Source organism: Melopsittacus undulatus, chromosome 2 (genome assembly GCF_012275295.1).
Source record: "Melopsittacus undulatus isolate bMelUnd1 chromosome 2, bMelUnd1.mat.Z, whole genome shotgun sequence".
In the NCBI taxonomy this organism is placed as follows: domain Eukaryota; kingdom Metazoa; phylum Chordata; class Aves; order Psittaciformes; family Psittaculidae; genus Melopsittacus; species Melopsittacus undulatus.
In genome coordinates, this window is record NC_047528.1 from 80238017 (window position 1) to 80253384 (window position 15368).

At 44.5% G+C, this 15368-nt stretch overlaps 1 protein-coding gene across 1 annotated transcript; it reads left to right on the forward strand.

Moving 5' to 3' along the window:
• The first annotated feature begins 1710 nt into the window (after positions 1–1710).
• On the forward strand, positions 1711–12097 carry LOC101872745 (organic solute transporter subunit alpha-like). The gene is made up of 8 exons (XM_005151567.3): positions 1711–1842; positions 3131–3282; positions 3399–3472; positions 5040–5198; positions 8182–8293; positions 9151–9297; positions 10656–10761; positions 11238–12097. Exons 1-8 carry the CDS (start codon positions 1764–1766, stop codon positions 11423–11425), a joined length of 1017 nt encoding a protein of 338 aa, XP_005151624.2. The 5' UTR covers positions 1711–1763; the 3' UTR covers positions 11426–12097.
• The last annotated feature ends 3271 nt before the right edge of the window (positions 12098–15368 follow it).

A 15368-nucleotide genomic window follows, 5' to 3' on the forward strand; every position in this document is an offset into this window, starting at 1 on the left:
TGTGGCCCTCCTCTGGACTTGTTCCAGCAGTTCCATGTCCTTTTTATGTTGAGGACACCAGAACTGCACACAATACTCCAAGTGAGGTCTGACGAGAGCAGAGTAGAGGGGCAGGATCACCTCCTTCGACCTGCTGGTCACACTCCTCTTGATGCAGCCCAGGATGCGGTTGGCTTTCTGGGCTGTAAGCGCACACTGAAGCTGGCTCATGTTCATTTTCTCATTGACTAACACCCCCAAGTCCTTCTCCTCAAGGCTGCTCTGAATCTCTTCTCTGCCCAACCTGTAGCTGTGCCTGAGATTGCCCTGACCCAGGTGTAGGACCTTGCACTTGGCATGGTTAAACTTCATGAGGTTGGCATCAGCCCACCTCACAAGCATGTCAAGGTCCCTCTGAATGGCATTCCTTCCCTCTAGCATATCAACTGAACCACACAGCTTGGTGTCATCAGCAAACTTGCTGAGGGTGCACTCAATCCCACTGTCCATGTCACTGGCACAGATGTTAAACAAGACTGGTCCCAACACAGATCACTGAGGGACACCACTCGTTACTGATCTCCAGCTGGACATTGAGGCAATGACAACTCTTTGCGTGTGGCCATCCAGCCAGTTCTTTATCCACCAAGTGGTCCATCTATCTACTCTCCAATTTAGAGACAAGGATGTCATGTGGGACAGTGTTGAAAGCTTTGCACAAGTCCAGGTAGATGACATCAGCTGCTCTAACCCTGTCTATCAGTTCCATAGCCCCATCATAGAAGGCCACCAAATTGGTCAGGCAGGATTTCCCCCTAGTGAAGCCATGCTGGCTGTCACCAAGCACCTTGTTGTTTTTCATGTGCCCTAGCATGTCTTCCAGGAGAATCCTCTCCAAGATTTTGCCAGGCACAGAGGTGAGACTGACTGGTCTCTAATTCCCTGGGTCATCCGTTTTCCCCTTCTTGAAAATGGGGGTTGTATTTCCCTTTTCCCAGTCATCTGGATTCTTCAGCTGTCATTTCTGAAGACAATCCACTGTGGCCCCAAGGTGTTTTCCAGGCGTGCCAACAACTCATCATTGCATGGATAGTTAGGGCTGTCCTTCCCACCCCAAATACTCCGTTGCATTTACTGATACAGTGCGTTACCAGCTGCTTTGCAACCCTGTGCTGTAACCATCTATCCGCTGCTTCTTGCAGGCAGCTTTCAGTCTGACTATCCAGAACAATTCAACGGGTCACCAAACTCCATCACTTTGTTACAGCCTGAAAAGGCTCAGGCAGCAGGGATCCTTTCAGCACGTGAAACATGTAGGAAGTGGAGAACCCCGCAGTTTGTTCCTACCCTCAAGGTGCTCTCCCTCAGCAGAAGGTGGTGCAGCTTTTCACCCCACCGAAACCAAGATTTCGGCAAGTCTCTGATGAAGGCTCCATGGAAAGCCCTTTGAATGTCTGGTACACGGACCAAGCAACCATCTGCCTCCGCAGGCAGAGACCGCAGCGGCTGCTCTGGCCGGGCTGGGTGCAGGCTAACTGGGTGCACAGGGGTACCTCTCCTTGGTCCCCATCGCTCTGCAGCTCCCCCCGCCAGTGCACGGGGCCGCTGGGCGCCAGGCGGCAGAGCGGAGGCCGGGCCCTACCCGCCGTGTCCCGGGCTAATCATTAACCAACCGCCCGTCGGCGGCCCCGACCAGCCGGGCAGCGCATCGCGGCTCCCGCCGTCGCCGGGGACCAGAAGGCGGGCACCGAACCTCGTCCCATCAGCACCGCCACCGTGCCGCCATGGAGGGTGAGGCGAACGGGACCCTGCACCCGTCCTGCGACGCCAGCGAGCCGCCCTACTCGCAGGAGCTTCTCCAGAGTAAGCGCGCCGCCGGGCAGGGGCGAGGGGGTAGTGTGAGGGAAACAGGGGCTGCCCGCTGCCTGCCTGACAGCCGCTAACAAGCCGGGCAACCCGCGGTGGGTGGATACCCTGCCCTGCTCCTGCTCCTGCTCCTGCTCCTGCCCCTGCCCCTGCCCCTGCCCCGCCGCCGCAGTTCTTCCCCGGCGAGGAAATCCCCGGGCGGAGGCGGACGGCCGATCCTGCCTGGCAGCGGGCCGAGCAGCCGCTGGATGCGGGAAAGAGGGCAACACGGCCCCCAGCCCGCGAGTGCGGCTGTGAGAGAACAGGGTGGCCAGGGGGGATCCCGGTACCTGCCGAACCCAGCGCTGCCCCAGCCCAGACACCCGTGCCTGATTCTCAGGCTCCCCCAGGGGCTGTGATGTAAGGTGTGAACTGCTCCACCTAGAGCCACGTCCAGAAGTGTTTTTTGAAGCAGATGAGGTTAAAGAGGCCAGAGCAGAGGCTCACCTGTGCTGGCACTCTCGGTGTGCCTTTAGGTAGGCTGCAGCCACAGTAGGAGTTGGTACCAGGGATGAGCATCGCCTTCTAAATTAAACACGACTCCACTGCAGTGCTTTCTTTTGCCTCCAGAAACACATTTCCTGCAAGAAAATACACCTCAACCATCAGCCCTGGATAAATGTTGATACCCATATACAGCTTTAAGGGAGAAGTGAAAAAGAATTTGGTGAAGGCATCAAGTTTTATCTCAGGCTAGATATATCAGAGGCTTATCCTTACACTGTTTGTTCCCCACAAACTTCCACTGAGCCTCTAAAAGAGTTTGCATGCCAAATGAAGTTATGCACAAAGATGCCTATGAACACACAATGGAAACAAAGAACTCATATTGAGTAAATATATTTTTTTTGTTGTAAAAAATGTATTTGTTGTCTGGAAAAGTTCCCAGAATATGTACTTACTGTATTTATTTATTTATGCATTATGTACTTATTTATAGTCTATGGTTACATTCATCTAAAGACATTTGTCCTGGAACTACCTGAATGGGACTTTTGTGTAATGCTTTGAGGCCATGGAGGCATGCTCTTCCCATGTATTATGTGGATCCTGGAAAGATGTAGTCATGAAATTAAGTTTAAGTATTTTAATCATCCTGTGAAGCCAATGGTCTATCTATCTAGCTAATGAGTGCATCTCCTTGCAGGAATGGGACTAACAAGCCCCTCAGAGATGGTGTCCTTACATTAAATGTTTGGAATGCTTATGAAATAAATCAGAACTGGTTTATTTCCTCTCTCTGCAGGCCTTGACCTACCAGGGAGATTCCTCTTTGCAATCTTGACTCTGATGATGTTAATTGCCAATCTGGTGTTTATAGAGGAAGCTGTCTACATCTACAGGAAAATCCCCTCCTCCAAAAGATCAATCATCATTTGGGTTAATGCTGCAGCTCCAGTGAGTTATTGTGGAATAGAGATAAAATCAAATGTTGAAAATGGGGTTTTCCTGAAAATCCACACGAACCTGCTTTATCTCTGCCCTTCGTACAACCCTCCTCCCTTTCCTTGTAGGTGATCGCTACGACTTCATGCACTGGCATGTGGATTCCTCGCTCAACAATGTTTACAGATTTCACAGCAGCAGTGTGAGTATTCTCCTTGTTTCTACATTTTGTCCAAACCCGAAATTTCTTCCCTTTAAATATCCTCTGCTCTTGGTAAACAGCCATTTTGTGAATTTAACGATTTAGTAATTTTTGGTTTGAGTTGAAATCTCTTGGCAGCTCTTTCTGGGAGGTGGAAAATACTGAAGCAGTTCCCAGTGCTACAGTCCCCTAATGTGGAACCTCAATATGTACTCACATGTAATTGATCCCTCAGATTGACAAGAGCTTTGAAGTAGTACTCTTTCTTTCTCTGTGTGTCATGTGGAATGAGATTCTGACCTGTGATGACTTCTCTGCACTTTCACTAATGATGAGCCATGGAGGTCTATTATTAGTGATGGCAAGTGAACCTCTGATGAGTATATCAATGTAAAAATGTTCCACAGTTGTCCTGATAAAAGCACTCTATGTACAAGCATGACAGCTCTGACATACACAGAGGAGAAGGGAGAAATGTGGTCCTTGCTTTCTGGAGGTGATGGTGCAGCCCTGGTAGGCAGAGCAGGGTGGGGAGGATGCTGTGGCCTTGGACACTCCACAGTTGATTTTGGGATGATGTTGGAACCTACTACAGGACAGTGTCTCAGACTGTCATGAATAATCTCACCCCACACTCCATGTCACACTGCATTTACTAAGAGAGTAGAGTAAAAAAGGAGGGAAAATAGCATCAGGGAACACTGTTATCCTGCAGCAATTTGTGCTGGTAGTGCAGACTGCAAGGAGCTTCCAAGGATCCAATCCTATGGCACCTCAAGTTTGTTTGAATTCACCCTCCTCCTCCCCTGCCCAAGCTGCAGGTTATTGTCCCCTCACTTACATCCACTACCCCATAGTCTTCAGCTGCACAGGAAGCTCCTTTAGGGAGGCAGTGCAGCTGAAGAGAACTTCTTTTGTTTATAGAGTTTGGATTTCGGTGAATCAATTCCCTAAATCAGCCTGGGACAGGGAGGAAAGGGTGGTTGGAAAATCTGTAGTTCCTGGGAAGGGTTGAGAATGTGTAGCTGGTGAAGGAGGGAGAGGTGGGAGTCAGTGCTTGGATCAGCTTTGGCTGGAGAGGAGCCACACCCTGACTGGGACAGCACATTCAATTTTATATATCTATATGTATGTATGTACATCTGTATAGGTAGATGTTTGTTGGTGGGTGGTGGTTTGGGGTTGTTTTTTTTTTTTTGAGGAGGGAGAGGACTTCTTCTCAAAAGTTTGGATGAGCCAGGACTAGATATCTGATAGAGAAACATGGCCATAACGGCTTGGGCCAGAAAACCCTCTACTTTAGTACTGACTGCCATCAGCCACCAGTGTGGCTTTGGGAAATGCCATGCTCTCTACCTCTGTTTATTCATCTTTCAGTTTTGTTTAGGTTAGGGCAGCTCCTAACTCTGAGGTGATGGAAAGTGGAAGGTTTTCCAAAGATAGCAGTAGAACTTCTGTTAATTGCGAAGCACAGGCTGTAAACAGCATGGACAAAAGGCAGTGCTGGCCTTCACAGGCATACAAGAGACACAGGCAAACTCAAGCTGACGTTTTCTTCCTCTCATAGATTTTTTGCCATAGTTATCCACAAGTTCCTGATGATGATGATTAAAGATTGTGGAGGTCAAAAGCTACTTCTCAAGCGGTTTGAAAATGGTCACTTCAAGATCAGCACTGGTCCCTGCTGCTGCTGCTGCCTTTGCCTCCCTCGTGTGCCCATTACTAGGTGAGTTGCCCTTTAAGATTTCCCAGCTGGAAAACGGCTGCTGGAATTCAGCCCACTTGGCAAGGCCAGGTTTAAAGCAAGGGCCTCCCAGCTTCCTGAAAGTCAGTGGCAAGCCGGCTCTTTCAAACAGTGCCATCACTTTGGGGCTGTACATCACCAGTAATTTATTCAGGTCTTATATTGCAGGATTTTGCATAAGAGTTGAGAGGATGAGCTCTCTCAATTTAACCCAGTGCAGTGTTCCCACTCATAGTGATGCGGAGCACTATGATATCTCCCCAGCTAATCCCATTATCTTCCAAGAACCCATTTCTGTAGTAGCAGTGGTGTGTGGGAGAAGAAATTTGTACTTCAGAAAACCTAATAATAGATATTTCAGTTTCTTTTTAATCCAGAAGGGAATAAATGTCTCCAAATTGGGTATTTTTCACAAATTGTCAAATTGAGGGTTCTTTGAAAGGAAATTTCTCTTACTTTGATAAAATTGAAATGTTTCATTCTGATTTGTCTTTAAAACTACTTCAGATTAAAATAATTTTTAGAACAAAAAATTGATGTGATTTCTGGAAAGCTTTGATCTCTAAGAAGTGGCATTGTCTGGTGTGGCAAAACCAAATATTTTCTTCTACTAAACTTAGTATAAAGCATCTTTGAGGAGTGGGGTAAGGTAGGAGAGCTGCACTTACAGGAGCCAATATAGCGTAACATAAACTTTGTCTCCTTTGAGCAGGGGGGCTCTTCCTCTGGGTAGTGTCATTGTCACACACCACATCACAGCCTGCAAGCCTCATGTATTTCCCAGGGCTTTCCTACTCACAGAGTATGAGAATGTTTCTCTCATGAAAAGCAAAAGCTGAAGGACTGCAAGACAGAGACTTTCCCATGGAAATTCTGGACACTAATGTCCCCTGGACGTTAGTGTCAGAGGGACCGCAGGGACTTCATGGTCTGGTTAAATGAAAGAAACATAGCAGTTTGCCTATGATACCTTTGCAAAAATTCTTGTTTTCTATTGTAATAACTCTTCTTTTAACTGCCTCATTTGGTATTGTAATTTAAACTATTGTTTTCATAGTTTTATTTTAATGGAATAATACTACAAATTATTTACATGCTGGAGGCACCGAGAAGAATAGGTAATAAACCAGCTGAAAAAGGTAGCTCCAAAACTGGATGTAATACAATGATGTAAAATCAGCAACTACTGATATGGTTGTAAATGACTCCTACACATTTTAATGGGTATTGGTTCAGGCTCGTTTCACAGTCAGAGCTGAAGAAATGCCATGGGACAGAGCTGTGCTATAGATTTCATGTGTCACAAGTATATCTGGTTTTCTTTAGGTGTCTGTCACCCTCTGTATAGGTTGTCGTATCTGGGAGCTTGGAAGCAGTTCCTCTACTATGCCTGCCTGTTGGTCAGTCCAGAGGCAGCTTACGCAGGATAGCATTAGCTAATACCAGCTTCATTCAGGAGCTGAGTAGTGCCTACTACTACTGGGAGGAAGGACAGCTGTTTGTTTCAAAAATTAAGGGTTTTTGTTCTGCAGAGGGCTTAAGGCTCAGGGCTACTTCTCCAGTTTGTGCAGCACTGGGAAACCCATCTGTTGTCTCCACTTCTACCTTCTCGCCTTTCCCCCTGCAGGGTAGGATGTTTTTTAAATCTGAGCAGGCAGTACCAGACAAAGGTCAATCTCATGTTCCTCCTGTAGGTACCTTCAGGGGAAACAGGGAGCAGCTCCAAGGGAGGGATTCATGCTTTTAAAAAACATGTACTACCAAGCAGTGCTGGGAAAGCTCACAAGGTACAGTAGGCAGATGAGGCAAAGTAACAAGATATACAATGGGGAGAGATGTGGCAGGACAGGTCTGACGGTCAAGACCTGTGTTGACAAGGGAAACAACCTGTGGTGTTGCAGTGACTACACTGTTTGTCAAACTGTTCTTTAAAGCCCTTTGGGAATAAGAAATCTTTGAATAGGCACACACACATAGTGGCTGGCCAGTTGCAGGCCTTTCCACATGTTTCTGCTGTTCATAATCCTGTTGTTATTACTTATATTCATTGAGCAATTCCTATCATTCCAGGTTCATGGCTATATCCTGTAGCATACTGAATGGCAGTCTGTTGTCTGCTGAGGCAGCTCTGATGGCAGTCTTAAGGGCCCAAGGAGCTATAGTGAAGACAGCCTTGTCAGTAAGGGAAATAATACACAATAGTAGACTAAAACGTGAGCCAGCCATAGGAGCTACAGCTTGTCCTCTGAAGACTGAAGGAGAGTTCATGTCAGTCAGCTTTCATGCCCTCTGTTAGAAAGTACATCTGCCCCTTTTCTGGTGGCTTTAATACTGGCTGGCCAGGTTATTGTGTCTGGGCTGTGCCCTGAACCCAGTTCATCCTGACAAAAGTAAGGAAATCCTGAGCTGTCCTGCTGGCCTCAAGCAATTTGCCAAGTGAAAGATAGTAAAGATAGTTCCTTTCTTCTGTTAGAATACAGAGCAGCACAGCCAGGTGCTTACATGACAGTATTCACGATGCGTTGAAAACCTTTCACCTAGGTCAGTACAATTCCCTTTCTTGATCTACCACAGGGCTAGGAAGTGTCTGAACAGGAAGGGTGAACTGCCCAATTTCACTGGAGAACTGGAATAGTAAGGCAACAAGGCAAGAGCAAGCGGCATTATTGTTCAGAACCGGTTATACTTCTGCTGGCTCTCTGGTTAGCTTCAGGGCAGGGAAAGTCATCACGTTTTGCCCAGCTCTGGTTAGTGTGTAATTGCTGCAGAACAGAAAAGTACTGTTTTTGTAGAGACTATTAAATAATCACTGGGTGATTCTTGGAAGGATTTTATAATCTTGAAGCTGTTCCCCCCCACATTTAGCCACACGCTACAGTTGACAGTATCAAAAAAGAAATAATGTTATTAAAGTTGCTAATAAGATCTCAGCCTATATGATTTTTTCCTTTGTTTTCCTGGTCAGGCGAACCCTCTTTTGGCTGAAGCTGGGCACCCTTCAGTTTGCTTTCCTTCGACCTGTGCTCATGTTTTTATCAATAGTGCTTTGGACTAATGGCAATTACACCCTTTATAATGTAAGTAAATATTTTAATAGGAGACGGTTCACAAAATCTATAGGTTTTAGGGTTGATGTTAATATCTTGGACAACTAAACTGTGACATCTGTGAGCACTTCCAAGTGAGTCCTTTCTGTATTCTTTTGAGACCCTAAAATATAATTTCTGCCTTCTCTCAGACTCTCCATTTCTTGGCTTCTCTTAGAAAGAAACTGGGCATCAGAGTGAGATGGGCATCAGACTGTGCTCCAGTATGTTTCCCAGCTTGTATGGTTAGAATAACAGGAGTGCAAGTTGCCCTGTGGGATGTTCGTGCCCTGTGTTTTGTAAGGTGTAGCCTTAAGAAAAAAGTGTAGGTACTGGCATGTAAACAGGAAGCCTAATTTCATGTTTTTCTGTGCAAAGTAGAAAAGTTACTACTGTTCTTCTGTTTTACACCATGTAAGCTGCAAGATGATAGAGCAGTCTGTATCTGCTAATAATTTTCCACCTCATGGATGACTCAGATTAAAACTAACACTTTCTTTTGTTGTTGGTAAAAAATAGATGACCCCTCTGAGATGTCATGCTACATTTGCTTTCATGAGCTGCTGAGCACCCCCAGGTGCTGCCAGGGTGACATTGAGGGGTTGTGCCACTTGTTACCTTCCTGGGCTGAACAGATTCACAGGTCTGTGCCAGCTGGGTGAGAGTACACTCCAGGTACTGTGCAGTTTCCCCATGCAACCCCAGCAACTGCTGCTGCCATCAGCTTTCATGGAGACAGCAATAAGCATTTCAACATTTGCATCATCCAGTTGTTCACAGCTTCTTCCTGGAAATAGTAAAAAGCACTGTAAAATTTTATAGGTATGGTTGTTTGATTTGCTTCCCAGGTATCAACCAAAGGAGCTGCAATATGGATTAGCTGTGTGGTTGGTGTCCTCACCATTATTGCTCTGTGGCCAGTTGCAATCATGTTCCAGCAAGTTAGGACTCTCCTTATCTGTAAGAAGATCATCCCAAAGTTTGCTCTTTATCAGGTGAGAAGTTTAATATTTCCGATGAGAATTTCCCTTAACTACTGATACAACATTGTCTCTCTGGTTCTTGGTCCTTTGTTGGAAAGTTATCCCCATTAAAGTTTTCCCCATTAAATACACTATGCAAAGGCATATTTTTACCTAATTAAAGCGGCATCCTTTTGAGGCACTCTCGTTGGCTGCTGTTGAGTTTCAGCTTGAACCAATTCACCTCTTAGTCTCTCAGGAGTGCTGGAGATGTGAAAGCCACATTAAAACCCATTTATCTTTAGGCAGCTGAAGTTGAAACAGCACCTCCTCTGGGACTCAAAAGAAATTTTGTAGATGCAGTATCCCAAAACACAGTGTTAAAATGCCGGTGTGTACTTTTAAACTAGGAGAGGATGTGGAGCATCATGTGGATGGCTGTTGTTTGGACTGTTTCAGCATGTCACAGTGTTTTGTTTTGACAACATTTTTCTTGGTCATTCTGTACTTCCAAGTTAGATATAAATGAAAATACTGACTGGGAATCATTAAATAGTAAGTAACAGAGCCAGATAATTTAGCCCAGGGGCAGGGCCACCATCTTCCACATCACCCTGAAGAGAGTACAGTGGAATCCTTGGGTGTGCATCCTTCTTGAATAGGACATAGAGAAAGGCTGGTGCACTTAGATCTCTGTGAAGTAAACAAGTAAGCACTTATAAATGCAATAAACAGGAAAGTCCCACCCACAAAGCTGCATTATGATGAATCCAGTTTTAGGATGGCAAATGCTGTTAATGAGAGGGTTTATACTTGGGCAGTTACACCCAGAAGGATGAGAGACACTTTGGTATCTCCAAGGTCCTAGCTCAGCAAATAGCAGGTAATATGATGTATGACTGTTGCTGAACCTAAGCTTCATCCCTTCTGGCAAAAAAGACAGTCTATATAACTTGGGGATCACCACATCTCACTGATGTGACAAAAAGCAGAGATAACAGAAAAGATGTTCTTTTGGTCCTTCTTCCACTAGGGAAGAACATAAGGTCACATTAATAGGAAAATCTTAAAACATTGTTCTCTATTATTCAGAGTTCAGTAATGTTTAAAAGCCCAGCTGGGAGGTCTGTATATATTGTACCTCCTAAATGGAGGGCTGAGAAGAAACATTTTCCAGGCAGATGTTTAATATTCACATTCAGAACAAGATCATCCTGACCTAAAGATGAATTCTGCAGATTGGCAGGCAGCCTGCTGGTAGATGGGAGGAGAGAGAAGGCCAGAAAGGAGGAATGAGGCAAATAGAGGGTCTGTTATGAAAGCAGAATTGTTGTGTGAACTGTAAACCTTTTTCTTGTGGCTGAGGCATCTGTTTTCTCTTTCTGGTGCAGTTTATTCTCATTCTAAACCACCTGCAGACATCCATTATCAACATCTTGGCCACACAAAGAATCATTCCCTGTGCTCCACCACTCTCCTCTTCAGCAAGAGGAGCATGTAAGTTCTTTTGTGCAGTACATATGTTCTTCATTTACTTATAAAGGTGCCAGTTCAGTGTTGCTAATTGTGATATCTGGTGTTTTCCTAAAATCTCCTGGGATCATGTAGCTTTTGGAAAATCTCAGCTTTTACTTTTTTAAGTAAAGACAATAGCAGAATTTTTATAGGTGTCATAGTTGCAGAGAAAATCTTGATAATGAGAAGATTTTGAGTCAGAAATGAGAGGAAAAGAAACCAACATGCATAATTACTCTTAAATCCCTTGGAGTTTGCATATATAACTTACTGCATGCTTATTGATGGGGGGTTCTCTAACTGATTTTATTGCCAAGTGTGAGAGACACTCCTTTATGGGGACACGGTGGTGAAGCTTGTTCCTTCTGTGCAGATGAAAATGAATAAGCTAGGTATTTTGTCTCTGATAGTCATTTCCCCCTTTGAGGGGGCTTTTCTTTTCCTCCTTTTTTTGGCAGATATGACCCAGCAGCTCCTCATAATGGAAATGTTTCTGATAACCCTCCTCTCACGGGTGGTCTATCGGAGAAAATACGACGACCTAGAACCTCCGGAGTGTAAGGCTGAAGAAACTGGGGACAACAAGCAGATTCCAAAGATTATTCTGAATGGCAGAGTTAGTGAAGATGGACTGCCAAGGGTTTAGAAGACCTCTGTGCTCCTGTTCTGTGGAGCTGGAAGTTCAGCTTCAGGAGCTTGTACATTCTTGTACCACAAATAACCACTGTCCATGCTGGAATAACTTCTGACATAAATGCCTGAGAGCTATGGTACTGAAAGGGCCACTAGTGGAAAGATAACCCCTTTATTCTTCAGTGATACATATTTGCTGTGTTTTTGTACCATGTAATCTAGTAAGATTTTATACCATACATTTTTATGAAGTTATTGAGCACTCAATGGTACCAAACTGTCTCACAATGTGGTTTTATTTTATTTATTTTTTTTTTGCTATTGTAATGGCTATGATTTAGTTAATCCAGAGTCATTCCTGTTCATCTCTTTTGACTTTTAAAAATCTTACTTTACTCTTTGTCCAACACAGCATTTTCCCATCCTTCCTCCACTAACGTTTATCGGCTCTCTGTGCCATGAGCTCAGTATAGCTTATTCTGATCAGTAAATACACTTGCATATGTTTGTTCTGAAATCCCCAAACCTGTCTGGGCTATCCACCTACAGAAATTATGATCTCTGATTGTTGCTAAGTAATGCTTACCTCCCAGTCAAGGACTTGTCAGTCTCTCATGTTCTGCCAGTGAGGAGGGGAATGGAAGCCGGGAGGAAGCAGGGACAGGACACCTGACCCAAACTACCCAAAGGGATATTCCATACCACAGCACGTCATGCCTGGTATATAAACTGGAGGGAGTTACCTGGAAGGGACCAGTCAGTGCTTGGGTTGGGCTGGATATCGGTTGGCAGGTGGTGAGAGATTGTATTGTGCATCACTTGTGTTTATTGTTTTCTTTTCCTTTTCCTCTTTTAGTTTTATATTTTCTCCCCTTGTTTGTTTCCCTTATTATTATTATTGATGGTAGGTGTAGTGGTTTAGTGTTATACCTTAGTTACAAGACTGTTCTTATCTCAGCCCGTGGGAATTACATTATTTTGATTCTCCTCCCTATCCTGCCTGGAAAGCAGGGGGAAGAGAGGGGAGGTGAGTGAGCAGCTGCGTGGTGCCGAGTTATTGGCTGGGCTCAAACCACATCTTCCTAGGATGGCAGATTCTCTGTCACTGGCCTGGAAAAAGAAAGTAGGAGTTAGAGTCTGAGATGTCTTCTGCCACTGTTCTGTGATGTTACCTGCTACTTTGGTTCCCTGCATGGAAAATGGGAATAATGATTATCAGGATCCTTGTGCTAGTGGTTGTCTGTGGGGATTAGTGCGATTGAAACAAATATTGGGGGTGCCGATCAACAGCCAGCTGAACATGACTCAGCTTGTGCCCAGGCAGCTAAGAAGGCCAACAGCATACTGGCCTGTATCAGAAATAGTGTGACCAGCAGGGCGAGGGCAGTGATCTTCCCTCTGTAATGGGCACTGCTGAGGCTCAGTGAAGAGAGTGTCAGTCTCTTCTCCCAAGTAAGGATGAGAGGAAATGACCTCATGTTGTGCCAAGGTAGGTTTAGATTGAATATTGGGAAAAATTTCTTCACTGAAAGAAAAAGTCAGGCATTGGAACAGGTTGCCCTGGGCACTGCTTGAGTCACAGTCCCTGGAGGTATCTAAAAGATGTGTAGATGTGGCACTTAGGAACATGGTTTAGTGGTGGACTTGGCAGTGTTGGGTTAATGGCTGGACTCAATCATCTTAAAGGTCTTATCCAGCTTAGACAGTTCTGTGATTCTGTGGAATCTCTTTCAAGAAATTCTCACCTCCCCAGCTTCTTCCCCCCAAGTCTGACATGCCCAGGCATTCAGCAGGACTTCAGGCATTACAGGAGCTTTTTAACTCACACCCATTGCTCTATTTTGCATAAACCATTTTTAAGTTTTGCAAATGATCCTGATGTTCTTGGATGAACCTAATTGCTTTGGATTAGCTCACTCCAATTTATAAAATGATACTGTGGTTAGTAAGCATTTGGATATTCTGTTTTCTGGGATGCAAAGTGCAATGCTGTATACTAACATTTATCTGTCCTCTTCTAGTATGATCCCTAGAAGTAAATACCCATGCAACAAGAATGCTTATTCCATACAGTGGCTGGGAAAATGTTACGTATTGGAAAGATGTTAACACTGATGCGCAGATAGACTCCACAACTAGTTAAAGTTGTAAAGTAGGTATGCTTTTATTCAGCGCTGAGCTGCATGGGGATAGCTCCTCCAAAGCATGCACACCTCAGGGTTGTTCTCCCTTTACATTTATTCTCTTAAGGTATACATAGACATGAGGTTGCTCAATCCACCTATACATATTTATTATCTATCCCCACTTCGTATTATAATGAGCCGGAAGGTCTTTTGCACCTGCGCAGTGCCCCTTCTGGTCATGGGCAGGGGTCTCAGGATGAAGTAAATGAGTCTTCCTCTTGTGGGTAGGGGTCTTCAAGATGAAGTAAACGGGTCTTCCTCTTCTTAAACTTTACACCTTTTAACCTTCAGACATGGCCTTAGGGTCTGGTCAGTGCCCAGTCTGCTTCTCCCCCACTTCTCAGTAGGACCAAACACCTGTGCTTTTGTCATGGCTTTAAGATTTGGTCAGTGCCCAGTCTGCCTCTCCCTGGCTTATCAGTAGAGCCAATCATCTGCTTTTGTCCCTTGTCAGTAGAACTAGCATCTGCTTCTCCCCCTCCAGCAGTAATCAATACCCTGGCAAGATGGCAATGGCAGGTACTTAGGACAGACAATACTTTCGTTTAAACAAAGGAATTCCTTTAACCCCCTTGTACAATTTCTCTGTATTACCCCCCTGTACATTGGTTACCCCTGTATCAACATCATCTTTTACCTATATTGTAGCAAACATAACTTACCATCAGAGCAAAGCTATGCAGATAGAATCATAGAATTGTGTGGATTGGAAGGGACTTTCAAAGGTCATCTGCTCCAACCCCCTGCAATGAGCAGGGACATCTTCAACTAGATCAGGTTGTTCAGAGTCCCCTGCCTGACCTTGAATGTCTGCAGGGATGGGAAACCCCTCTCTTGGTAACATGTTCCAGTGACTCACTGCCCTCATCATAAAAAATTTCTTCCTTTTATATAGTCTGGATCTGCCTTCTTTTAGTTTAAAACCATTACCCCTCGTCCTATTGCTGTAGGTCGTGCCAAAATGCCTGTCACCATCTTTTTTATAGGTCACCTTTAGGTACTGGAAGGCTGTTGTAAGGTGTCCTCGGAGCCTTCTCTTCTCCAGGCTCTCAACCCCAGGTCTCTCAGCCTGTCTTCATAGGAGAGGTGCTTCTGCCCTTTGATCATTTCCATGGTCCTCCTCTGGACTTGCTCCTGCACATAGTGGGGATTTATTTTTAGTTTACATTGAATTTAAAAAATGCTTTCAGCTTGCGAGTTGGTAGAAATTTAAGTATTCTGAAAAGAGGTAATGAACCCTCTGGAAGTAGAAAAGGGGCCAAATTAAAAACATGTTTTCTGCTTTCTGATTGAGGTCAGAAAAAATAATTTAACAATTGAAGTTTCCTATTACAGTAAAAAAAAATAATTAATTTTGTTCTGAAGTGGTTGCAACAATTTTTATGTTGAATCTTTCTTCTAAGCAGGCAGCCAGGGAAATCAATACAGATTCTTGAACTGCATTAATGTGTGGGAACCTGCGCTTTCCCTTTGAAAAATGATTTAGGTGAAAATTTTCACTCTGCATTAGAGTGTGTCAGAAGAATTAACTGGGATCAGATAACATGCTTAACACAAGAAATCTTTGTGATGTATTTTCACATTATGGCTATTAATATGTTTCTAATGGTGCCTTTTATCAGTGTAGTCTAGGCCACAGGTAGCTATGTAGACTTTCAGAGCAGTACTTAACTTCATAATGGCATTGGGAATGGCTGGCTATGAGTTCAAGCAGCTTCAAAATAGGAAAATAAAATATCTGAGTTTGTAAAGGATCTTCGTGAATTGCTG

What these genes read in the sequence shown, in the direction of transcription:
- LOC101872745 (XM_005151567.3), top strand. Translation starts at nt 1,764, where the DNA reads ATGGAGGGTGAGGCGAACGGGACCCTGCACCCGTCCTGCGACGCCAGC. An exon ending in CTCGCAGGAGCTTCTCCAGA is followed by an intron (nt 1,843 to 3,130) that starts GTAAGCGCGCCG and finishes CTCTCTCTGCAG; the next exon opens with GCCTTGACCTACCAGGGAGA. An exon ending in CAAAGTTTGCTCTTTATCAG is followed by an intron (nt 9,298 to 10,655) that starts GTGAGAAGTTTA and finishes TTTCTGGTGCAG; the next exon opens with TTTATTCTCATTCTAAACCA.